The sequence below is a fragment of the Dromiciops gliroides genome, chromosome 2 (genome assembly GCF_019393635.1).
Source record: "Dromiciops gliroides isolate mDroGli1 chromosome 2, mDroGli1.pri, whole genome shotgun sequence".
Taxonomy (NCBI): domain Eukaryota; kingdom Metazoa; phylum Chordata; class Mammalia; order Microbiotheria; family Microbiotheriidae; genus Dromiciops; species Dromiciops gliroides.
In genome coordinates, this window is record NC_057862.1 from 615,724,394 (window position 1) to 615,751,163 (window position 26,770).

Here is a 26,770-nt window from a genome sequence, read left to right on the forward strand (position 1 = left end):
CTCTCAAAAGACCATACAAACATGAATTACAGCTGCTGATACCTACCAAGATCATCCCCATCCCACCCCCATCCTCCACCATCACCTTGGTCAAGTAATTTTATAGTGTAAAGGGAGGACTGACCAGAGAGAGTCCAGTCCTTACAACATGCCTACCTTAGAGCTCTCTGATGGGCTTGTGCAATATTACCTGCCAGGTTTCACAATTCCATATATATGGTTGGGGAGAGCCTTCTTTTAGTCCTGAGTGACTGAGGTAAGGACAAAGTGGTGAGGAATCTTCTGAGTGGCAGGGAGTTTGCATATAAAAACATTGATTGATCCATCCTTACCCCAGCCTTCTTTGTTTTCCTTCCTGGCTGTAGAGTGAATCAAGAATTGTTAGAGCTAGGGGCAGCTAGATGGCGCAGTGGTTAAAGCACCGGCCCTGGATTCAGGAGTACCTGAGTTCAAATCCGGCCTCAGACACTTGACACTTACTAGCTGTGTGACCCTGGGCAAGTCACTTAACCCCCATTGCCTTTAAAAAAAAAAGAAGAAGAATTGTTAGAGCTACCCAGTGGGATAGGGGCAGCAGTTGCCTTATCCCCATCTGTTGCTGTCATTGTGTTTATGAACACATGCCATTTTCTGTTTCTTTTGTGTATATTCTCTCCTAGTTTTAGGTGGACCAGTACCCAGAGAGAGAGAAGTAACCAGGTTTTGACCTTGGGGAATTTAAAGGGTTCGAGGAGGCATTGTCATTCTCCCTGGTAGCAGGTGGTAGCAGGGTCCACCAGATGCAGTTGCAGTGGCCAACAAGAGAGATGGGTCTATACATGGAGGTGGGAAGGAAGCATTAGGGATCTGACAAAAAGAACTGTCCAAGGCATTGAGCCTTAGAACAGAGAGAGAGTTATTGCTGAGGGGGCTTTTGTGATTACTCCACAAAGAGGGAAGAGTACTCCCTGGGCCAGGAGTTTAGAGGTGCTTCTCAGCCCTAGACATGGGAGCCTGATCCCCTGTTGAGTTGGAATACATTCTCCCTAAGGACCTCATGTATATACAAGGGGAGAGGGAATCCCCTAGTTTGGGGAGATTGTTTTGGAACGACTCTTCTTGCTGCATCTTCTTAGTGAATTTCCTGTTGTGAAAGATAATTCATGTCAACTGGTTCATTGGCATTGGGAAGCATACCAAATGGGAGCATGTGGGTGACAGCAATTAAAACTCCATTTCTTCAGGGTTACCTCTAGAACTCTGAGGGGAGAAGTAGTCAGTTGCTCTTTGGAGAGCCGACCTACCAGTGCCAAAAGGAATTACGGAGACTGAGCCCAGAGGGGTACTATAGCAGTTATCACAAAACCTGGTATCTTATCTTCATTCCATACTTATAAAATAAAATTTGGACAAGATCTCTTCCAGTATAAATGTATATGATACTCTTCAGTCTCCCATATTTCCTATGAATTGGGAATATTTTTAGCTAGGTCAGGAAAGATAGCCTGGTATCCTGGTCTTAAGATGGGTAGTCAGCAAGTCAAAAAGTATTTATTAAGTATCTACTATTTGCCAGGTAATGAGAGCAAATGCTCCCTAGGACATTACAGATAATTTGGAGATATCTCAACCCTCTCGTTACGTGGGGTCTGGCCCACCACATTCAAATTTATGGTAATAGCAACCATATTTAATATAATAAGAAATTTAAAGGCATTTTGTACACGTTGGCTACACTTCTTTCCCCCATATGACTTCTCAAATAATTTTTCCTTTTATCTGCAAAAAGTATGCAGATGTTAGTAATTATTCTTGAATCCCTGAAGAAGACTGAAAGTCATACCCTAATTAATCCTTCTTCTCTTTGAGTTGTGGTTACTAATTTACTTTAATATCACTGAAAAAGTAAGTATCAACACAGTTGTTTTAGATGAATTATTTTCAAAATGTGATCTGGAAATAAATGGGCATCTACAAGTGTTCTCCATGTAATCTGTGGTATAGGTATTACTGGATCCATAATTATATTTGTTTTGCTATAAATTGATAGCTTATTTGTGATGCCATTCTTTGATAATATCAAGAGGGGTTTTTTTTTTTTTGACAGTGGCCAATGGAAATTTTACTTTGACAAAAGAGGTTCCAGGACCTCCTCCCTCTCCAGTTTCCTGGGTAAGATAGCTCACTCTATACCTTGAGCCCATGAATCTTCTGGCTCTGATGCCTCTTTTTTTTTTTTTTTTAAGTGAGGCAATTGGGGTTAAGTGACTTGCCCAGGGTCACACAGCTAGTAAGTGTTAAGTGTCTGAGTCCGGATTTGAACTCAGGTACTCCTGGCTCCAGGGCCAGTGCTCTATCCACTGCGCCACCTAGCTGCCCCAAAACATGGTTAGATGCCACAGAGTAGGTGGCAATGCCTTAACCGTATATGTGTTGTAAAGGCCACTAGGACCTCTTCCATTCTTATCAAGGGGAGTGCTAACCTTCTCTCCTTTCATACAACACTCTGATGTCTCTTGAGTAGACATGATGTATTAAATCCCAAGGGAGTATCCTTGTTCCCAAAGGAAAATTCCTAAGATTAAAAATTGCACCCTGCACAAAACTCATGAGAGTAGAATTGAATGGTCATGTGGAGAGTCATGACATACCCATAGAAAGGGGAGAAAAATTATTCTCCTTCATGGAAACCTGTAGAGAAATTCCCTCCACAAGTTTAAGAAGGCTGTATTTCTCTGACAGAGATATCAGATTAGACAGTTTAATCTTGTATTTTTAAAATGATTACTTTTTTTGCTGATAAATGATAAATAAATATTCAAGTGAGATAAAATTTTTGTATTTTAAAATATTTTTTATATTGAAATTAGCAGCAAATAGTCATTTTCATATATAAATAGGACAGAAAGAGGATCATGTATGAAATTGCAAATCTCTATTACATATACCTTATTTCCCCTTTTAAGCATATAATTAATTTAACATGTAACTTTCAAAACTGTACTTTTTGTGTTTCCTTCTGACCTTCCTTCTGTTTTCTTTTATACATTAAAAAAAATTAAATCACTGTCTTTTCTTTTTCTTTTAAGAATACTATTTAATGGTCTCCCTTTCTTCTCTTCCCTGTCCCTTTGACCTCAATTGGGAAAAGAAAAAGAAAAAAAAACCCAAACCCTTGGGACAAATATGTATAGTCAAGCAAAACAAATTTCAATATTGGTCCTTTAAAAATAAGATGTTTCATTCTTCACCTTGAGTGCCTCACTTCTGTTAGGAGGTGGGTAGCATGTTTCATCAATGGGTTCTCTGGTTATTACATTGATCAGAGTTCATAAACTTTCAATGTTGCTTTTAATTACAGTGTTGTTAAAGTATAAATTGTTCTTCTTGTCCTGCTTACTCTGCATCAGTTCGTGTGAATCTTTACAGGGTTCACTGAAATTGTGGTGTTGGGATGGGTGGAAAGGAACAATAACTTTCCTTTGTCATTCCCCTTGAGAATGCTTATTCCCTTGGGAAAATGTAACATGGTAAGGATTATCCATTGTTGGAGCAGCTCTGCTACTGGGTAAATGTGCTACTTCTTGGGGTTTTATAATGGGAATGCGTTTCCTTTTTGGTCATGAGAATTGGGTGGGGATGAAGAGGTAAGATTTTTTTTTTTTTTTGTGGGGCAATAAGGTCCAAGTGACTTGCCCAGGGTCACACAGCTAGTGTCAAGTATCTGAGGTCGGACCTGAACTCAGGTCCTCCTGAATCCAGGGCCAGAGTGTCCTATCCACTGCGTCGCCTAGCTGCCCCAAGAGGTAAGATTCTTAATGGGAGATCAGGCAAAAGTTATGTTTTTGGTTGAGGTCATAACAAACCAATTTTGTGATAAATTTATGCAATATTATGTGCAAATTATTTTATTGTTTAAATCCTAGATGAAGCTAAGAGAAACCTGAGCCAAGGTGGGGTGGATGGACATGCCACTGGAGAGGGAGGTGGTTGTACACTTTGATTCTACATTTTGGAAAACATCCTGACCTACCTGCAGCTATAGCATCAATGCCTTACACATGAGGTAAGCCTTTTTCCTTGTGGAGGGTACCTAGCCAATCCCCTTAATCTAGCTGTAAGGACTAAGCAACCCCTCCTAATTTACTGTTAGGATATAGTCTGATCTGCCATTATCCTAGAGATCCAAGCCTCTACAGATATATGTGTGCATATAAGTGGGTTTTGAAAATTATATGGGAGTGGCATAGGTGCTAAGCATCATAGTATATAGTCAAGAGAGCTCTGGACTTGATGCCAGGAGATCTGCTCCTAGTCCTAACACTGCCACTTACAACATTTCTGACTCTGATAGAAGTCCATGAATCTCCCTGACCCTTTATTTCCTCATGTATAAAATAGAGATTATTACATTATTACAGTACCTATATCATAGGAGTATTGGAGGAAGCACTCTCTAAATCATAAAGCACTATAAAATTGGAGTTATTTATATTATTCTAGACATTTCTCATAATAGTCTGTAATGGTTTTCTTTGTGTGTGGGAGGAATAGGAATGATACAAGAAAAGTTTCAGTTAGTGAAAACCTCTTAGAAAAAACCTCTCTGTTCTTTTGGGACTGCCTTCTGTTGGGGTAAATGGCCTCTGCCCTAGATGTATAGCCCACTCCCAGCTCACACCCCCTTTTACTCTTTTCTGGAAGCATCTAGATATTTCTATGCTCTGTGCTTCTATAATAAGGGGAGAGGAGTATATAGTGAAGGTAATGATTCTCTTGGTCATGCCCTGCCAGCTCCTTGCAGGTGACATCAGAGATAGAAGACCAATCCGAAATGACTGAGTGTGAGATCTTGTCCTCTTCCTATGAAACATGTGGCCTTTGCTTGAATCATTGAGATGCCTTTGATGTAGAGAAGAGGAGACTCCAGCTGGTGAAGCTGGGGGTTTTCTCCAAAATAAAGGGTATCCAAAGGTTGTCTTCTCCAAAAGACAAACCTGATTCTTCTTCCTAAAGGCTGTAGCATCTGATCGGTTCTCCTCTCTATGTGTATTCCCTTGTTGCCCTTGAGGCTCCCCTCCACATTTCCAATCCTGGGGTTTCATTTTAGCACTTGGGCTTTTTCTTATTTGAGGTAAAATGTGATGCGAAGTCCCTATTTTCAAGTTCACAGTCTAATGAGGAAGAAAATATGTAAAAATTATGTATAAAAAGATATATACAGGATAAATTGAAGATAATCGATGGAGGGAAAACAGTAGCATTAAGGGAGGTTGGGAAAGCTTTCTTTTAGGAGGGATTTTAGCTGGGATTTCATGGAAGACAGAGGGGTAAGGACATGGAGATGAAGATGGAGAGAATTAAAGGTCTGGGACAGGCAGTTAAAAGGATAGAGTGTCCTGTTTGAAGAATAGCATAGAAGCCAGTATTATTCATTGGATTATTTATCAGGGTGAGTTGGTTTGTAAGAAGACTGAACAAGTAGAAGGGGGTCAAGGTTATAGAGAGCTTTGAATTCCAACCATAGAATTTTATATTTGATCTTGGAGGAAACAGGGAACCACTGATTTTATTGAATTGGGTGGGGGGAGGTGACATGGTCATTCACAAGCTTTAGGAAAATCTGTAAGACAGATGAATGGAGAATGGACTAGAGAGGGGAAAGATGAGGCAGGGAGACCAATCAGCAGGTGAGAGGTGATGAGGGCCTGGACCAGGGTGTAGGCAGTATTAGAGTTGAGAAAGGGAAAAAAGAAGATTTTTATGAAGTAGAATTAACAGGACTTGGCAACAGATTGGACAAAGAGATGACATTATATTGGGTGGAAGCAATTTGTACACAAACAATTACAAAGTGACTTATGGAGGGAGGCAACCGGGGACATCAGGATAGGCTTCATGTAGGAGGTGGCATCTTAGCTGAGCTTTGAAAAAAGCTGGAATATTGGAGAAGATGTGGGAAAACTGGGACACTAATCCACTGTTGATGGAGTTGTGAAAAGATCCAACCATTCTGGAGAACAATTTTGAATTATGCCCAAAGGATTATAGAACTGTGTATACCCTTTGATCATACCACTTCTAGGTTTATATCCCAAAGACATCACAAAAAAGAGCAAAAAGACGTATTTGTACAAAAATATTTATAGCAGCTCTAAGAACTGGAAATCAAAGGAATACCCATCAGTTGGGGAATGGTTAAACAAGCCGTGGTATATAATTGTGATGGAATATTATTGTGCTATAAGAAATGACAAACAATATGATTTCAGAAAGGCCTAGAAAGACTTGTATGAACTGATGTATAGTGAAGTGAGCAGAACCAGAAGAACATTGTGCACAGTGTTATTGTTTGATGAAGAACTATGAATGACTATTCTCAGCAATACAATGATCCAATACCATCCCAAAGGACTAATATCCACCTCCAAAGAAAGAACCGATATTGATCGAACAGATTGAAGCATGCTATTTTCACTTTCTTTCATTTTATTCTTTTATTCAAGTTTTCTTATACAAAATGACTAATAGGGTAATGTTTTACATAATTGCACATGTATAACCCATATTTGATTGCTTACCACCTCAGGGACGGCTGAGGGAGGGAGGGAAGGAGGTATAAAATTTGGAACTCAAAACTTTAAAAATATTATTTTAAAAAATTTCAAAAAAAGATATAGTGTGGAAGTGAGATTGACAAGACTTGGCTAGTGTTTGAATATGAAGGATGGGGATGAGTGGAAAATGGAAGATGACTCTGAGGTTTTGAACCTAAGTGGCTGGAACAATGGTGGTACACTCAATAGAAGCAGAGAAGTTAAGAAGAAAGGAGGACTGGGGTGGGAGAGAGAGAAGACAGCAAGTTATGTTTTGGACACGTTGAGATTGAGACATTCCCTATAAAATATCCACTTCGCAGATGCTGATGCAGGATTGGAATTCAAGAGAGATTCTTAGACTGGATATAGAGACCTGGGAGTTTCTGCAGAGAGGTAATATGTTGAATGTATGGGAATGGATCAGTAAGAAAAAAGGGACTGGGATAGAGTTGTGTGGTCAGCTCACACATACCAGATGGCATAGGGATGATAATCTAGCAAGGTAGACCAAAAGTAAGCAAATAGAAATGTAGAAGGACAAACAGGAGAGCAGTATCATGAAGACCCAGGGAGGACAATTTCTAGATCTAGGAGGGGAGGAAGTAGCTAATAGTGTCAGAGAAATCGAGAGGAATAAGAACCAAGAAAAGGCTTTCAGTTTTGATAAGAGACAGTTGGTAATATTGAGTACCCACGACTTCAAGGTCTTTATGTATATACAAAGGCTTCCACTTTTGGTATATTTTGTAAGAAAGAATTTTATTCAGGGACAGTTTGGAAATTTGAGGTCCTTTCCAACTCACCAGGCTGTGCTTCTGATTACAAAATCTGTGACCATTATAAGTCCTCAAAAAAAAAGTGTTTGCTGAGTTTTGACTTTATAATATGTTCATTGTTGGTGTTGGTTTTTCAATGTTGGAGTGTTTTTAAATTTAGGGGTTTGACATACTCTTCCGGTTCACAGCTCGTCTGATTCTTAGTGAGTTACATTTTACCAAGGTAATAATCCAATCACTGAATTGGGGGGCGGTTTGAAAATGCTCTTCATTTCAGAGAAAGGAAAGATCACTTCTGGTTTAGTGAGAGGGAAGTTTTTATAGAGGATTTCCAATATGAATTAGACCTTGAAGGAAAGGTAGGATTTACAGGTGGTAGGATTTGTGAATAGGGAATTCTAGGTATATATGTATGTATGGGTAAGTTTGGAAAATACTTTCACCATCATAAAAAAAAAAAACATTTTGAATTTGACAACTTCATAATCCTAACTGTACCGATTTGGCAATGACATTTCCTCATTTGTGGCTTTCTCTTTATATGTAATTCAGTGCTTAAAAAACCCTCCAAGTCCTTCTCTTGTCCATTTTCTTTCATCTTGTTTTATATCAAAAGCTTAATTGCTTTCTGTATCCCTTGTCAGTGTGCACCTGCAGTCTCATGAAAATGATTATAGTTGTGTAGTGTTTTGTAAAGAGCATATGATTGGATTTAAATATATGATAGGCAATGGAAATTATAAAGCACAGAACAATTTATAGCAAAGCACTGTCAACAGTAAGGGAGACATCATTTTCAGTGGAAAGGAACTGTTTGGAAGAAGAAAAGGAATATAGGCTGTGGGAGAAAACGCTCCAAAACACAGTCCAATTAGCCTAAGAAATAGGAAGTAGAAACCCACATTTTAGGGAAGAAACTGAGGGACAATGACAGCAGAGGCCTGATAGACACATTTTTGTACCTGTGATATTCCCCTAGTCAAGGATTGTTTCCTTTTTTGTTTTTGTAACCATAGCTCAAGGCCCCAAACTGGGATTATAAATGTGTGTTTAATTGTTGCTGTTGATCCTCTGTAGCAACTCGATCTTTCGCTGATGAGGTAGAGATAATTTCTTCCTTGGCTCTTGTGTTTATTTAATTCCTCTTATGTGCAAGGTGCTGGACCGGGAGTTAAAAGACATACAGTGCAATATCACTTAGTAGCCCATACTTCATAGGACCTACAGACAAAATCAATTTCAGTCAATAAACATTTTGCCCTTACTATGTGACAGGAACTGTGCTAAGCGCCTGTGAGACAGTTGCTGCCCTTAAGGAGCTTACAATCTGATAGATTCTTTTAGTATTTCAATAATTAAAAGTCTTTGGATGGAATCTAAGATGAATCCTCTGCACCAAATTCCCCTTGAAAAGGGGATTGGTTGTGCCTCTTTTCAGTGATTCAGGTAAGTGGAGGAAGGTAGGTATGTTGGAAATGTCAAACAGGATCTCATATCTATTACTATTTTGGGGGAACTGGTAATGTCATCGGTGTGGGCACTTCTCCCCTTAGCACCACAGCCTTTGCATAATTTTATGGCTTATCTTCAAAAATTATTTGTGCCAAAACATTCATCACACCAGGTTTAGGTAGGTGGTCACACTGTCAGCAGATCTTGCTCCAAGTCCTTCCAGTCTGGCTGGCCTTTAAGAATCCAGGGTCTCCTCCACAAAGGAAAAAAAAAAACCCAAAACATCAAGAAAGGAGGCTATGAAAACGCTTAAAGCCAGTTACTGATATGGAGAGTTGTGCCTAAAGGAGTCAACAGCCAAAGAGAATTTCAGAATTTGTTCCCCTTGCAAAACCTCATTTGGTGCCTGGGGTTGATTACTCAGTGCACAGACCTGAGTTCGGATCTTGCCTCAGACATTTACTATCTGTGTGACACTGGATAAGTCACCTTAACGTCGCTGTCTGCCTCAGTTTCCTCGTCTGTAAGAGGGGTGCAACCATAGCCCCTTCTTCGAAGGGCTGTCGTGAAGATCAGACGAGTTGACACAGTGCAAACCTTAAAGTCCTGGATGCACAGTCTATTATTCTTATTGTGTTTGCTAATAAGAGCCGGCCCAGAGCAAAGAACAAAGTTACCTCGGGCAGACCCGAAAGGAAGATGCTTTGTAATCCCACGCATCAGGCACGGACGCGCGGGAGAGGGAGACAGCCAGCCCTGGGGCGCGCAGAGGATGTCGCTCGATGAAAGGCGCACCTGGGCACCAGAAAGGCGGAACCTTCCGTTTGAGGAATCCTCGGGGGTGGGGGCAAGAAAGGCGCTAAGTGGGTTTCCTCATCCTCCTTCGAAGAAAAAGTCCTAAGAACCTTTATTTAAATAAGCGGGAGAGGCGGTTAACCGCCACCATCCTCGCTACTCTCTCCTCTCTCCACCCAGCTTCGCACGGGAGGCGCAGCTCCCGTCCGCGGGGGCGGCGCCCCGAGAAGGGCCCGCGCGCTCGGGGAGCTGGGGACTTCGAACCAGGGTCAGCATTCCGAGGCCAAGGTCTCCGAGGCCGCCGAGAAGGATGCGGGGAGGGCTGGGGGGAATGGGAATGGGAGGTTTTGGACGAACATCCTGGCGAGCCAATAGAAGGGCAGGTCTGTCATCATCCCGACCAATAGGAGCAGGGATCCCAACAGAAGGCGTGGCCGGCAAGGCTGTGACTTGATTATGATCCCGGGCGGGCGGCTGCCGGGACTCAGACTCCCGAGGGCGGGGGAGGAAAGACCGGAAGCTGTCGTTCCTCAATCATCCCCCCAGCCACCCTCCAACTCCGGTCCTGTCGCGTCCCCTCGGGCTAGGAGAGGAGGAGGAGGAGGCCGCTCGGGTCCGTTGGCGCCGGTAACGAGGGGGAGCGGCCTCTCCGGAGGGAGACTCCTCCCGGGGCGTCCCCCTCCCTCTCTCCGCCCCCACCCCTCTCCATCCTCTGGCGGCTCGCTTGCTCGTTCGCTCGCTCCCTTTGCCGCCCGCTCGCGTGCGGATCCCTTTGGTCTGCGCGCTCCGACGGCAGCGGCTGCGGCGGCGAGAGGCCGGAGCGGAGAAGCCCCGGGGCGGCGGCGGCCTGCCCAGCCTGGCTCAGCCGGGCCCCTAGTCCCTCCGCTGCGTCCGCCTGGCCGGCCGGCCGGCCGCCGCCATGTCCTCCTCGTCCTCGTCTCCAGGCGAGCCCTACGAGGAGCGAGAGTACGAGAGCCAGGCCAAGCGCCTCAAGACGGAGGAGGGCGAGATCGACTACTCCGCTGAGGAAGGCGAGAGCCGCCGGGAGCCCGCGCCCCGGGGCGGGGGCGAGGGAGGCGGCCGGAGCTACTCTCAGCCGGTAACAAAGCGCGGCTCCCCCGATCCTCCCGCCTGGCCTCCCCTTCCCCTCTCTCTCTCTCCCTCCTGCGCTTCACTGCCCCCGCTCCGCCAAACGCACCCCCCCCCCTTCCCTCTCCCCACCCCCCACCCCCCACCCTCCCGGAGCTCGAAACTGCACCAGGCCGAGCCGGAGCTCCTGCTCTTGGGCATGGGTACCTCTCCCCCCTCCCCCACCAGGCGGTGATTTCTGACCTCGGGATAGGGACTTCAGGGCCGCAACTAATTAATTAATTATTGGTGCTACCCAGTGGGGGGACGGGTGAGACTTGAGGGGGTGAAGCCTTTGTTGTGCTCCTCCGGATCTCTTTACCGTAACAATAAGAGAGAGAATCGTCATCCCCCCTACTCTTCCGCACGATTTGGGGGGGGGGTGTAGAGAAGGAATATGTTTGTATACAACTGCGTCTGTGACCGGGGGTGAAAAAATGGGTTTGCATTTTGTTGTTGCTGTTGAGTGTCGAGTGGCCTAATTGCCTTGGTCCTTAGCTGAGGCCCGTATCTAAATGGAAGATCTTGGGCTGCTACTTTCCCCTCCACTTTCCTTGAGGGCTTCTTATTTTCTTGCATTAATGACTAGTGTCCATTGGCATTGCTTATTATTGTTGGGTAGAGCCGCCCACTGTTTGGGGTTTGTTAAAGGTTTTGAGAGCCTAACGATAGCAGTAAAAACTGGTGCTGGTGGACTCTTAAATTTTAAGTACATTCTTACCTTAAAGTGAAAAGAAACGCAAAGGCATTAATGACCCGCATCTATGGCCACAGTTTGTTATTGCCGGGTAGAGCGGTCGGCAGTTAGGGGTTTGTTAAAGGTTGTAAAGCATAAGGATAGCAGTGATGACTGGCGATGGTGGAGGCTCTTTTTATGTACATCCTTAGAGTGAAAGGAAACTCAGAGCATCCGAGTTTGTTTGGCTAGTTCCAAATTTTGCCTCACCGTCGGAGCTGTACGACAATGATGAGGGATTCCACTGGAAAGCAGCTTTTATACTAGGCTCCTGTCTTTCTCTTTGAGGAAAAAAACCAGACAGTTATTGGAAGAAGAGTGAAATAGAAAACGTTTTTGAGACAAATGTTTACTTAGGACTTGTGAGAGAGTATTTTGAGATGTGTAAGAATGATAACTGTTTAGTAAAGGAACCAGGCTCCACCTTATTTTTTTTTCATTGCCTTTTGCTATTTTTGCCTTAATAATTTACTTTGAAAACATTCAGCAGTTTCTCAAATTTTGAATTATTTAGCCTCAGACTAAAATATTTGACATGCAGACAGTCAAGTTCCTTTTATGTCATATTTACAATAAGTGAGTGAAAAAATTTCAAAATCATCAGCATTTTTGTTTGGAAAACATTTCAGTCAATGGGCCCTTTAGCAGCATCCTCCAACTCTCGTTCACAAATGATGTATATTAATATTTACCTGTTAAAGACATTGCTGATTTAACTGAGTATTATTCTGCCCCCACAAACCCTTTATGCTAGAAAAGGTGGTACTCTCTAGTTAAAACAAAACTTGTATCTTGTGCTGCAATTTTCCAAGTTAAATTCAAATATGAGTAAAGAAAGTGAAAGAAAATTTATATTTTAAAATGTTTCAACATAAAGACAACTCTTTTGTCTTTGTAGTGTTCTTTTTTCTTATTTTTTTTTAAGTGAGGCAATTGGGGTTAAGTGACTTGCCCAGGGTCACACAGCTAGTGTTAAGTGTCTGAGGCCGGATTTGAACTCAGGTACTCCTGACTCCAGGGCCAGTGCTCTATCCACTGTGCCACCTAGCTGCCCCTGTAGTGTTCTTTTTGTGATCTTTTAGGTTGTAATTTAGATATATCAGATCACAGGTGTATCTTTTAACAGAAGTCTTACGTAGATTATGCTGTAGCAGAATGAGATTTTTTGGGGTGGATGCCTTGTCAAAGAAGATATCCTAAGTGAATTTTACTTGTGATTAAAAAAAACTTTAGCCAGTTTCCTTTTAGAAACTGTTGTAAAAGAAGGGAAGGAGCTATTTAATCATAAAGCAACATTTTAAATAGCTATTCCTTTCTGTGCATATGAAGTAGGAAAGGGTGAGTATGTTTATTTATTTTACTGCCTATATATTTTTGAGGAGAAGGCAGACTGCCATTATGTGGTTGTGGCAGAGCCATATTCAATTAAACATATAGGAATTGATTTTTCTTAGTATTGTGTTTACATTTTACCTTTCAGATTTCAAAAAAGATCAGAATGAAATTACATCTGTGGAGGGGAAAGTATTCAATAAAAATTTATTACTGTGATCTGTATTTCCTGTTGTTTTTTAAAAAAGTTGTCCATTGCGTCATTATCTAGAATTAGTATAGCTTCAGTTTAAGGAAAGTGTGTATGACACAACTTCATACTTTAAAAAAATTCAATATAAAGGAATAAAGCCTATTGTAGTAATAATAAGCCTTTTAAATAAACATGAAAAAGGTTTTTATGGGTAATTATTTTTTCCTATAGAATTTACAAGTTTAAAAATTAGAAAGGACAAGAATTTGTGTTTTTTAGTGTGGTGATACTTGTTAATGAAACAAAATACCGTACCTTTTGGGGGGGGGCAGGGCAATAAGGGTTAAGTGACTTGCCCGGGTCACACAGCTAGCTATTAAGTGTCAAATGTCTGAGGTCAGATTTGAACTCAGGTACTTCTGAATCCAGGGCTGGTGCTCTATCCACTGCGCCATCTAGCTGCCCAATACCATACTTTTTTTTTTTTTTTTTTTTTTTAGTGAGGCAATTGGGGTTAAGTGACTTGCCCAGGGTCACACAACTAGTAAGTGTTAAGTGTCTGAGGCCAGATTTGAATTCAGGTACTCCTGACTCCAGGGCCGGTGCTCTATCCACTGCGCCACCTAGCTGCCCAATACCATACCTTTTAAAGGAAAATTTAATGGATTTTTATTTTGCTGTGCAAATTGGTCCATTCCTCAAATATTGATGGTGAATGTATTATCATGGATGATGATGAGGGTTTAGAGAGTAGTTGTAATAAAACATTAAGGACAATTGTAGTACGTGTGGAATTGATTGTGGCATTAGGTATACAGTATGTTTCAATTTTGTGATGTATCTTTTGACACTTGAAGTGTCAAAGATTACTGGATTGTTTAGTTTCACTTGGCTGCTATTGGCTATTGTTGCAATAATTTACTATTTAAGAGTAGGGTATAGAGTTAGAATCTTTTCTGGGGCAAAAAAACCCCAAAACAAAACAAAACCATCCAACAACCCCTTAACTCACATCTGATTAAAAAATTAAAGTAAAAAGTTTAAGATAGAAACATGACTTTAGGTTCTTAGCCTCTTAAGGAAGCTTTACAAATTTACTTTAAATTTAGGAACCAGCCCCCAAAGTCAAGAGTCAGAGGAACTTTCCAGTTTTCAAGGAAAGAGAAACAAAGTGAGGGGAAAGAGAAAGGGGGCACCGTATTGTCATAGTTTGTTGTTTCCCAATGTCAGAGACTTGGTTAGAACCAGAGGGTGGTTTACAGAAGGACCTCAGAAGAACTTTGGAAAAGACTCAGAGGAAGCATAGGATACCAGATACTCTGGGTGGGTAAAGTCCTGTTGGCTATTCCCTTCTCTTTCTTTATATTTTGTGGGTATAAGGAGCATAGCCCACTCTGGAGATGAAGTGGATATGATGGATGATGGATGATGACTGACCAGTTAAGTTCCTCATGATCCCTGAATCCAAGCATTTATGGATTGCTTTCCAAGTTGTGATGGCAAAATATTCAGCAAAGTGAATAGCTTGTAAGAAAGCAGTTTCAGTAACATGTGAATACTTGACTGTAACAAATCATTTGAGCTTCCTGAATGGGTTTATGGGGTTTTCTGGAAGAATTTGAAGGTTTTTTACTATTGGTATCAGAGAAAATTTAGAGAATAATTTTTCTTTTCCTCCTGTATTGGACAATTAGTAAGCAGGAGAGTCACTTAATATAATTAATAGTTTATTGATGTTATGAACTTAATGAGTGTGAAAACTTGTTTCTTTCTCAACTCTTCATATATATATATGTAGATATATATCTACATATATACTTAAAAGAAGACAAGATAAAAATCCATAATTTTAAATATGGGAATATACCTTATAGAATATGTCACTGCTTGGGCTCAGTATCTGGTGCATTTGAATAGGCCTAGGGTTGACATAAACACCCCAAAATATCTGGATAGGTATGAGATAGAAATTTTAGTAGAGTTCATTTTGTTAACCCAGATCTTATTGAAGTGCAAAGCCACAGCAGCCCTTAATGACTGTGTTCCTAAGAATCCTTCCAGACTGAGGAGTAATTGTTCTCGTCAAGGCCTGATTTGATAGAGAGTCGGTAGACTCAAGACTGAATCATCACTGCTTTTCCTTGGCTGAACAGTATTATTGACTGATAATTATATACCTTTTGAAGAAACAGATAAAGGGTGGTAGCTTACATAGTTTTAAATTTTAGGATATAGCCATCTTTACCTATCATAGATTGTTTGGTGCTTTTTGTGGGGAAAAAAAAAATATATATATATATATTCATTTTGAAGAAGTGACTTCAATGCCTTGACTACTTTTTTTTTCTTTATAGTTTTTGTGCTATTTGAGGTAAAAAATGTCTAAAGCTTGGCTAAGGAGCCAAGAAATTAAGGCTATATTTTGTCATACATCAGCTATATTGCTCTTTAAAATCAGCAGGCAGAAAATAAATAAATGAATGAATGAATGAATAAACAAATAAATAAATAAACAAACAAACAAATAAATAAATAAATAGGAAAAAACCAGCAGGCAGAAAATAAATAAATAGGGGAAAAAATCAGCAGGCAGAAAATAAATAAATAAATAAATAAATAAATAGGAAAAAAAATCAGCAGGCAGAATAGAATTTGAGTGACTTCTAATGCTGTAGTAAGAATACTTCCTTCAGTTTAACAAATATAAACCTAGTGGCAAATGTGTGGATTTGTTATGGCAAAACACAAGGATTGTGTTTTTCGTTTATTATTTGACGATGGAAAGAGGAGACCTAGTAATAGAGTTGTCACCCAAAAAATGAGAAAACAAAGAAAAGAGGGCCTCTAAAGCATTTTTAAAAATGTATATAGAAGAACTGTTCAGAAGGAAACAGATAAGTAAGACAGTTTTGAAAGTAGCATGTTAAACCTACATACTTAAAAAAAAAAGAAAATCTGCCAAGAGATTCATATTTTCACATGTATTCATCTTTTTCTTTCCTGTGGGAATATTCTTTTTTTGGTGTTCATTAAATTTGGAATAATTAAAAAAAAAATCCCAAACCAGCTTACCTTGTCTAGCTTGTTCATTGGGACTAGTAAAACACTTTAGGATAAGTGTTTCATAGAGAATATGTCATAAAAGTGATGGGCCAAATGATGTTAAATCAGGGTTTTGTGAGTTTGCATTTACACTTAGAGGAGGCAAAATAAAGAATATGCTCTTGTCTGCATGGTAGTAGTAATCATCTGTCAGGTCAGAATTTGAATCCTTATTCCATATTCCAACTGGCTGCAGCTGGTTAGCCTTTAGCAGCAGAATGGGTTGGGGCAGAGGCTGTAGATATAGCAAGACTAGTATTCGTAGTTGAGACAGTCTTGGGCAAGTCACTTCACCCTGCTTGCCTCAGTTTCCTCACCTATAAAATGAGCTAGAAAAGGAAATGGCAAATCACTCCAGTATCTTTTTCAAGAAAATCCCCCAAAAGGGATTCATGAAGAGCCGTATATGACTGGAACAACCAAACAACAATTTAAAAAATTTTGAGTTACAGGGGCAGCTAGATGGCGCGATAGAGCACCGGCCCTGGATTCAGGAGGACCTGAGTTAAAATTTGGCCTCAGATCCTTGACACTTACTAGCCGTGTGGCCCTGGGCAAGTCACTTAACCCTAATTGCCTCACCAAAAAAAAAAAAAGTTGTTACAAATTCTCTCCCTCCCTTCATTCCCTTCCCACTCCTTGAAAAGACAGATAATTTGATGTGGATTATACATGTGCAGTCTGTAAAACATTTCCATATTAGCTATGTTGCAAAAGAAAATACAGACCAAAACAAAAACAACCAAGAAAAATAAAGTTTAAAAAAAAACACCCCTGTATTCAGACTCCATCAGTTCTTTCTCTGGGTCTGACTGAAGATGGCATTTCTAGTATTCTGTTAGCTCTAATTTGCCCAGCCTAGGTAAGTTGTCAACTTTCCCTTTTCTAGAAATATAATTTTTAGTGCAATAACCATGGTGATAGCTTATCCTACCAAACAAGAAACTTCCATGTTGTGATGCTGGAAATTATAGTGTTGGTGTCATTGAAAAATTTCCAGCAATAGTATATAAGTATGACTTGGTCAGGTAATAGGAGATAACTGACTAATTTTCTAAAATTCTGCCTTCAGTTTTTATTTTCAAATTATTTTAGAGTAAAATTTATTATATTTAAAATATAAACTCTAGGGCCAGTGCTATTATTATGCTTTCCCTCTAACCTTAAAATTTTTTTTGTTCTTTCAAGGATTAATGATGGTAATATGAACTTTGTTTTAGTTGACTGGTTAAGAATGGGTTTGGGGGGGCAGCTAGGTGGCACAGTGGATAAAGCACCAGCCCTGGATTCAGGAGGACCTCAGTTCAAATCCAGCCTCAGACACTTGACATGTACTAGCTGTGTGACCCTGGGCAAGTCACTTAACCCTCATTGCTCCACAAAAACAAAACAACAACAACAAAAAAGAATAGGTTTGGATACGTAACTGGAATTGACTTATCAAAACAAGGAAAATTTGAGGAATTTTTATGTAAAAGTTTAAACAAAATCTGTATATTAGTTTTAGTTGTCAAGACGTGGAAATATTTTTAAAAATATATAATAGCATTAAAAATAAACTTCAAACATTATCACAGCAACTTGTTTGAAAAATTTATTTTCCCTCCCTGTGTGTGTATGTATAGGAAAAAACTATAAATGTATATATGTTTATATAAAAAAACCACATATACACCTTTATTTACACACATGTGCTCCCACATATGTATGTGTTTGTATATATATGTGTGTGTATATGTATGCATATCTATATCTATATCTATATCTATATCTATATCTATATCTATATCTATATCTATATCTATATCTATATCTATACACACACCTATATGTGTTTTATTGTTGTTTGGTGGTTTTCAGCAGTGTCCCACTCTTTGTGATATTAGTATTTTTTTTGGCAAAGATACTGGAATGGTTTGCCATTTCCTTCTGTGTGTGTGTGTGTGTGTGTGTGTGTGTAATACACACAGGCAATCTTATCCTGTGTGATTCTTGTCCATGTCTTCCTAAAAATCTTCCATAGGGGATTTTCTCCTTTTTTTTGTTTTTGTTTTTGTTTTTGTTTTTGTTTTTGTTTTTGTTTTGTTTTGCGGGGCAATGAGGGTTAAGTGACTTGCCCAGGGTCACACAGCTAGTAAGTGTCAAGTGTCTGAGGCCGGATTTGAACTCAGGTCCTCAGGCTTTTTAAGGATTGGAAACAATAGCTTCTGTTAAAATTTGATACTGCTTTTATTCTGTATCTTTCCTATTCATTTGGCAGTAGAGAGAGCCTATTGAATCTCTTAAAATAACTATATAGAGATTGAATTTTGCTAAATTGAGTTGAAAGGTTAGTAGATCGTGGAATCATAGATTTAGAGTTGGAAGAGATTTTTCTTGTTCGGTCATTTCAGTTGTATGTGATGCTTTGTGATCCCATTTGGTGGTTTTTTTTTGGAGTGGGGGGCAAAGATACTTGAGTGATTCACTATTTCCTTCTTCAGCTCATTTTATAGATGAGGAACTGAGATAAAAAGGGATAAGTGACTTGCCCAGGCTCACACAGCTAGTAAGTGTCTGAGGCTGGATTTGAACTCAGGAAGATGAATCTTCCGAGTACTGTTACCATCTAGCTGCCCTGGAAGACTTTTAGAGGTCCCCACGTCCACCTCCTTAATTTTATAGTGAGGAAACTGAAGTTCAGAGAGGTTCAGAGAGCTCCAAATTACATGGCTCTTTAGTCTCTGAATTGGGGATTCCACCCCAACTTCCAGGCTGACTTTGATGCTTTCAGAAGAGTTAGAGGAAGATGAACAGAACTTAAAAATTGTTATAGAACAGACTTATACTTCAAATCAGAAAAGCGTAAGTAACTGACCAGTTTTGGTTTACTGAATATCTAGATCCAGTAAGGATCTTCTATAAAAGAAAAATTATTAGAGGAAGTATAGTTTTCCCACAAGCATGGGAGGAAACCTGAGAGTGTGCCAGAACTTTCCTGAAGTTCTATTGAGGAAGTATGTCTTTCCAGTATGCTAGTAGTTTGGGGGTGTAGAATATTCAATCAATCAATCAACAAACATTTATTTAATTTTCACTGTACTGCCTAGCATATGCTGAGTGTAGGGGACAGGTTAGTAGGATGAATGAATGACAAGGATCCTTACCCACAGGGATCTAGTTTATAGTTGAGTGAGCAAATAGGTACAACAAATGATTCTAAGACAAGGAAGATTATGGGGAATGTGCTATATTGAGTGATAATGACCATTGAAATCCAATCTCGTTAGATACTTACTCGTTGTGTGACCCTGGGTAGGCCACTTAACTTCATTTGCCTCAGTTTCTTCATCTGTTAAATGAGCTAGAGAAGGAAATGGCAAATCATTCCAGTATCTTTTCCAAGAAAACTCTAAAAGGGGTCACGAAAAGTCAGAGATGATGAAAAATGACTAAACAGCAGTGAAGAAGTGTCATGGGTACCATTTTCAGACATGCATAAGCCAGCTAGAGGGTGTCTAGAAGAGGGTGGCCAGGGTGGAGAAAGGACAGGCATGCTACATGAAGATCTGTTGAAGGAACTGGATATGATTAGCTGGGAGAAGAGACCTAAAGTGGACTTGTCGATGTCCTTAAGTATTTGAGGATATCACTTGCAAAGGAGTTGGATTTGTTCTGCATAGCCCTAGTGTAGAACCTGAAGCAACTTATGGGAAAAACACAGAATAAGCTTTCTAATAGGTAGAGCTGTTTAAAAGTAGGAGGTAGAAGATTCATGGATCACTGGAGGAAGTATAGACTAGATGAATTTTTATTGGAGTGTTATAGAGAGGATTCTCGAACAGGTATGGATTAGAATAGATGATCTTTAAGGTTCTGTGGTCTAGTTCTAAGATTCTGTGATTGATAATAGTTAAAGTTTAAGTGTCTTTTGCTATTGCCATCATCAGATGAGTTTAAAAAACAAGACTACAGAAGGGAGGGGGGATTCCTCTCCCCTCTTCTTAGACTCTCAAATGTCTCTTTCCAGACCCCATTTAAAAAGTTTTATTGATGTTCTTCAAAAAAACCCTAATATTATGATTTCTCTCAGACTCACCTCTTATTAGAGCTATCCCTGGTAACAAACATATATAGTCAAGCAAAATAAATCAGTATATTAGCTTATGTTGAAAAATATATGAATCATTGTTCTCATCTAGTCTACCCACAGTGTCATGAGGCAGGAGACAACCTTCATGACCAGTCTTCTGAATTTAATGATCCTTCATTATGAAGGTTCTGAAGTCATATGCTTTTTTCCTTTATGTTATTGTGGTCATCTTGTAAGTTATTCTCTTGATTCTGCTTATTTTGCCCTCAATTAGTTCATTCTTTCCAAGTGTCTTGGAATTCTTCATCATCTGTTATTTTTGTAGAAGTTCGATAAAATTCCATTATGTTCATTTACCATAATTCATTCCCTGGTTGATGAGCATTCACTTTGTTTCCAGTTTTTTTTCCTACCCCCAAAAAGTGCTGCTGTAAACATTTTTGTGAACTTGGGCCCTTTCCTGCTTTCTTTTGACCTTTTTGTAGTATATTCCTGGTATTGCTGGGTCAAAGGATGTGTACAGGTAATGACTTTTGGGGTATAATTCTAAATAGTTTTCCAGACTGGTTGGACCAGTTTGTAGCAATTCCAACAATACATTAGCATACTTGTCCTCCAACAGGCCCTCCTGTGATTATTCGCCATCATTTTTGTCCATTTCTCCAACTTACAAGTATGAAATGAAATCTTAAAATTGTTTTAATTTGTATTTTTCCTGTTAATAGTGACTTAGATGGTTTCTTATGGTGTTGTACCAGAGAGCTGGCCTCTAAGCCAGGATGATCTGGGATCAAGTTCTACTTCTGACCCTAAGCAAGGCACTTAACCTCTTAGTGCTCTAGGTAATTTTCAAAGACTATAGGATGCAGAGAAGATGCTAACCATATTCATAGAGGAAGATTCCTCACTTGGGAGTTCACTTTACCAGTGAAATTATAGGTTGAGTACCCATTCCTAACCCTTCATATGGTTGTTGATAGCTTGCATTTTTTCTTTTGAAAACTAGTTGTTTATATCTTTAACCACTTTTCTATTGGGCTCTTGTTCTTAAATATTTCTGTGAATTTCCTATATAGCTGAGATAACACCTTTATCAGAGATATTTACTATAGAGATTGTTTTCCAAGTAACTGCTTCTTTTCTAATTTTACTTGTACTGATTTTGTTTGTATAAAAACCTTTCCATTTTATTTGCTTAGAATTGCTTCTTTTATCTTCTGTGATTGCCCTTATTCTTTGTTTAGTTAAGAATTCTTTCCCTTGCTATAGATATGAAATATACCTTTTTCCATTCCTCTCTGTTGTTAACATGTACTAATTTTTTAATACCATGACCTTTTGTTTTTGTTTTTGTTTTTTTGCAGGGCAATGAGGGTTAAGTGACTTGCCCAAGGTCACAATTCTTTTTTTTTTTTTATTTTTAGTGAAGCAATTGGGGTTAAGTGACTTGCCCAGGGTCACACAGCTAGTAAGTGTTAAGTGTCTGAGGCCAGATTTGAACTCAGGTACTCCTGACTCCAGGGCTGGTGATCTATCCGCTGCGCCATCTAGCTGCCCCAATACCATGACCTTTAAAGTTAAGTCATAAATCGTTTGGAACCTGTTGAGTTATGTACTGCAAGATATTCGTTTTTACCTAATTTTTACCAGATTGTTTTCCCTTTTTCCCATCAATTCTTTTAAAATGAGAAGTCTTTACCCCAGTTGTTGGCATATATGGCTTTATCAGACACCAGGCAACTGTTCTTCTGGGTCTTCCTTGCCTAATTTCTTTCATCAATCAATTTTTCATATTTCAAACTGGTACCAAAAATGTTGATGGTTATTATTTCATGGTATATTTTGTAATATGGTAATGCTAGACTCCTTTATTCCTACTTTTAAACATTATTTCACTTGAAATCCTTGACCTTTTGTTCCTTTGGTTGAATTTTGATATAATTTTGTCTAGCCTTATGACAGCTTTCTAAATTAGAGATGCCCTCCTGGTTTGAGCTTTGTAGGCTTTTTTCCCAGTTTTGAATCTGGGTAACACAAATGCAGGCTTGCTCCTGCTCTGAGTTCTAGTAGAGAACTACTGGCTCCAGTTCCTATAAGTGTGCTGAAAGAAGAGTGACCCAACTTTAGGCCTATCTCTGACTCATGGTCCTTGCCCCAGTACTCAGCTGCAGCCTGGCCCCTGTTCCAGGTTTCCTTCCTTGGTACATAGCTGTAGGTTTCAGCACTGTTGCCTGGACAAGTAGACTACTCAACAATTTCAAGGTCAGGGCAGCAGCTGAACTCTAGTTCTGGCCAATGCTCTGTGCCCTAGGCCTGGACTTAGTGCATGGCCTGTGAGGCTTCTGTGTTGACCTTCCTGGTTGGACCTCCTACCTGGTGCCTGGGGACTTCTGGCTGTCTCCTTGTGTTGATCTGGGCTGGAAAAAGGCACCCAGGGGTTTCTCCTTAGGTTTCTTTGTCACTTGTTGATCCGTTGCTCTTTTTTACTCCTTACTCCTTACCAAGGCTGACCCCTACTTGTTCAAGTGATGCTATTCCATCTCATCTCTTCCAACAAATTTATCCATCTGTCATTCTCTCTCTCTCTTTTTTTTTTTTAGTGAGGCAATTGGGGTTAAGTGACTTGCCCAGGGTCACACAGCTAGCAAGTGTTCAGTGTCTGAGGCCGGATTTGAACTCAGGTCGTCCTGACTCCAGGACTGGTACTCTATCCACTGTGCCACCTAGCTGCCCCATCTGTCATTCTCACTGATTTTCTTTTTTTTCTTCTTTCATCTTTTCCTCTGTACTGGTTCATTTCCTGCTGTCTACAAACATGCCCATGTCTCCCCATTCTGAAAAAAATTCTCACCTTAGTCTCCTATTACTACTATCCTATTTCTCTTCTGCCCTAGATAGCTAAACTCCTGGAAAAGGCTGTTTATAGTAGATACCTCTACTTTCTTCTTACTCTCTTCTTAACCCCTTAAAATCTGGCTTCCTGCCTGATCATTCCACCAAAACGGCTTTCTCCAGAGTTACTAATGATCTTAGTTGTCAAATACAATGGCTTTTCCTCATTACTCATTCTCCTTGATCTCTCTGCAGCCTTTAACACTGTTGATTGCTCTCTCCTCCTTGATACTCTTTCTTCTCCAAGGTTTTTGGGACATCCCTCTCTCCTGGTTCTCCTCTTACTTACCTGACCATTCTTTGTCTCTTTTGCTGGATCTTCCTCCATCCAGATTACACCCTGTAACTGTAAGTGTCTCTCAGGATTCTGTCCTGGGCTTGCTTCTCTTCTCTATGCTACTTCCTGTCTTGGTGATTTCATCAGTTACCATGGTTTAATTACCATCTTTATGCTGATGATTCTCAAATCAATCTTTCATGCCTCAACTCTGCTAACCTGTCCAGTAGACATTTTAAATTCAATATGTCCCAAACAGAACTCATTATCTTTTCCCTTAAAAAACTCTTTCCACCTATTACTGTAGATGACAATATCAACTTTGCAGTACCTCAGACTCATCCTAGGAGTTATCTTAGATTCATCACTTCTCTCTCACCCCCATATCCAAACTGTTGCCCAGACCTATCAGTTTCACTTTTGCAACATTTCTTGAATAACTCCCCACTCCTGACTGTCTCCATACTTTTGCAGACCCTCCTTATCTCGTGCCTGGATTATTACAATATAGCCTGCTGGTAGGTCTGCCTTGCCTCAAGTCTCCCCGCTCTCTCCCCATCCTAGATTCAGCCACTAAAGTGCCTTTCCTAAAAGGCAGTTTGGATCATGTCAACTCCTGCAGTGGCTTCCTATTGCCTCCAAGAGCAAATACAAAATGCTCTTTTTGGCATTCAAAACCCTGGAATACCTAGCCACCTCCTACCTTTCCAGTCTTAAAACCTACCCCAAATGTACTCTTTGATTCAGTAACCCTGGCCTCCTGGCTATTATATGAATAAGACACTTTCATCTCTTAGCTTTGTACATTTTCTTTTTCTTTCTTTCTTTCTTTCTTTGGGTGGGGCAATAAGGGTTAAGTGACTTGGCCAGGGTCACACAGCTAGTACGAGTCAAGTGTCTGAAGCTGAATTTGAATTCGGGTCCTCTTGAAGCCAGGGCCAGTGCTTTAGGCACAGCGCCACCTAGCTGCCCCAGCTTTGTACATTTTCTCTGATTGTCCCGTATACCTGGAGTGTTCTCTCTCCTTTCCAACTGCTGACCTCCCTTGCTTCAAGTTCCAGCAGGAAGCCTTCCAAACCTCTCTTTATTCCAGTGTCTTACCTCTGTTAATTATCTCCTATTTATAGCTTACTTTGCTTACACTTGTTTACCTGTCTCCCCATTAGACTATAAGCTCCTTGAGAGCAAGAACTGTTTTTTGCCTCTTTTTGTGTTCCCAGCACTTAGCCTAGCAAATAGTAGGTGCATGATACATTTTTATTGATTGATTCCTTGATCTTTGCTAGAGGTGTTATACAAGATAACTGGGCTACCTACACTGCTTCTTCTCCCTTATTATCTGCAAAATTTTGCACCTAAAGCCTATTTTTTTCTCTCTAATGAGAGGAAGAAAGTGGGTTTCATTATCTGTTCTTTGGAACCAGTTTAATAATTGCAGTTGATCAGTTTGGCTGTCTTTTATTTTAAAATTTATGTTATTTTCATTCATATTTTCATTTGTGTTATTTTATGTTTTCATTCGTGTTATTGTGGTCATATATGTATATTTTCCCCAAGTTTTGCTTCATTCTGCAATAATTAATACAAATCTTCCAATGTTTTTCAGAATTTCTCATGAATTTTTCATTTTTCATTCATATTATCATTTATATGATTTTATGTTTTCATTTATGTTACTGTGGTCACATATATGTGAATATGTGTGTATATATATGTATATATATATATACATACACACACAAACATGTATATATGCATATTTTCCCCTGTAAGTTTTGTTTCACTCTGCAATAAATACAAATCTTCCAGTGTTTTTCTGAATTTCTCATTTTTCTCATGGTACAATAATATTTTGACATTCTTCTATCATAATTTATCAATTTTTCAGTTGACTTGTTTCCAGTTTTTTATTGTTGCTGTGTTTTGGGTTTTTTTTGCTACTATAAAACTCTATTAAATTACCACTTTGTTTTCTCAGTTCATGCTGCCTTCTAAAGGGTGTTTTTCCTGATCACATCTGCTAGTGGATCTTCTTTTCCCTTCCCCTTCTCTCCAATTATCTTGTATTATTTTGTATATATTTAGCAACAGTTCTTGGCACAAAAGAGGTGCATAATAAATGCTAATTCACATGTAGTTAAATGTGTATTTCTCTCATAGAACAATACACAGTAGTCAGTTAATAAATGTTTGGTTAATTGCTAGTCTCATTTTCCTAGCTTGATGATAAATTTTTTGAAAGCATGACCATGTCTTTTAAAAAAAATTTTGGATCTAAATTCCCTCCCTCTGTCCAACCCTGCCCTCACCCATTGAGAAGACAAGAAATACATTACCCATTATACATATAGAGTTAAAACATAAGTATTCTTTTGTATCCTCACACTAACAGTACTGAGCTCATAATATTTATTAAATAATTTTTGTTGGTTTATTAATGCAGTCAGTCATCTGTTTTGGAGTGGGGAGTTCACATCACAGGAGTGCAGATGGCTGGATGGGATATGACGTATGGCTTGGGCTAGCTACTTGCTGAGATAGATAAATTTATACTCACTAACCCAAACCACCCAAGTCAGTTGAGTGGATTCATTCTCCTAGTGCAAGTGGAGCGTGGTCTATGAAATTGGGTCTAGAGTGGTGTTCTAAGTGAGGAAAATGGGTCAGTTAAAGAATAAATAGCAAGATACCTATAGTAGGTTATTAAATGAATATTTTAGTACATATAGGAGGACTTTTCTGTCTTTGACCTTGGAGTATATATGCCCTATAGGTCAAAGGGCTTGAACAATTTAGTCACTTTTAAAAAGTGTAATTCCTAACTATATTATAAATCAGTAGACATTAAAAACAACTTGGTACTGGTTAAAAAATCCAAATTCACAACTTTATTTTTTTACTTTACTTTTTTTACTTTGCTTTTTATTAGTGTTCTTATTGTTTTTCCATAACCTTTCCTACATTGATTATTTATCTTTATTCATCTTTCACTCAAAGTTGCTTTTATTTGCATTTTTATTAGTGATTTGTAGCATTTTTTATATGGCTAATTGATAGTTATTTTTTTTCCATATCTTGTTACTACTAATTATTTGCTGCAGAAGGAATTGTTGGTTTTATATTTGTGTCAGTTCCATATTATTTATGTATATAATGTATTATATTGTCACATATTATGTATATTATCAGACTTTTATCAATAATGAAAAGTGAGATCAAGTCTTATTAATTCTACCTCCACATCGACTCTTAAATCCATTGTCTTCTTTCCATTTGCACCACACTAATTCAGGCTCTTAATAACAGTTTCCTTGACTGTTGTAATAACCTTTGACTTGATCTCCCTTCTTCCACATTCTCCCTTCTCTAGTATATTCTCCACACACTTACTAAAGTGATTGATATTCCTAAAACATATGTCTGAACATGTCATTCCA

At 39.3% G+C, this 26,770-nt stretch overlaps 1 protein-coding gene and 1 non-coding gene across 2 annotated transcripts in view; one reads left to right on the forward strand and one right to left on the reverse strand.

Moving 5' to 3' along the window:
• Positions 1 to 2,359: 2,359 nt before the first annotated feature.
• LOC122745128 lies at positions 2,360 to 2,484 on the reverse strand. Its single transcript, XR_006355414.1, has one exon. It is a non-coding gene; the product is annotated as a U6atac minor spliceosomal RNA (small nuclear RNA).
• Positions 2,485 to 10,382: 7,898 nt separating this feature from the next.
• Positions 10,383 to 26,770, forward strand: part of HNRNPLL (heterogeneous nuclear ribonucleoprotein L like) — a 59,598-nt gene continuing 43,210 nt past the window's right edge. The window contains exon 1 of the mRNA XM_043984195.1: positions 10,383 to 10,700. Within this exon, the coding sequence (XP_043840130.1) occupies positions 10,521 to 10,700 (180 nt within the window). The 5' untranslated portion in view covers positions 10,383 to 10,520. The remainder of the gene's footprint in view (positions 10,701 to 26,770) is intronic.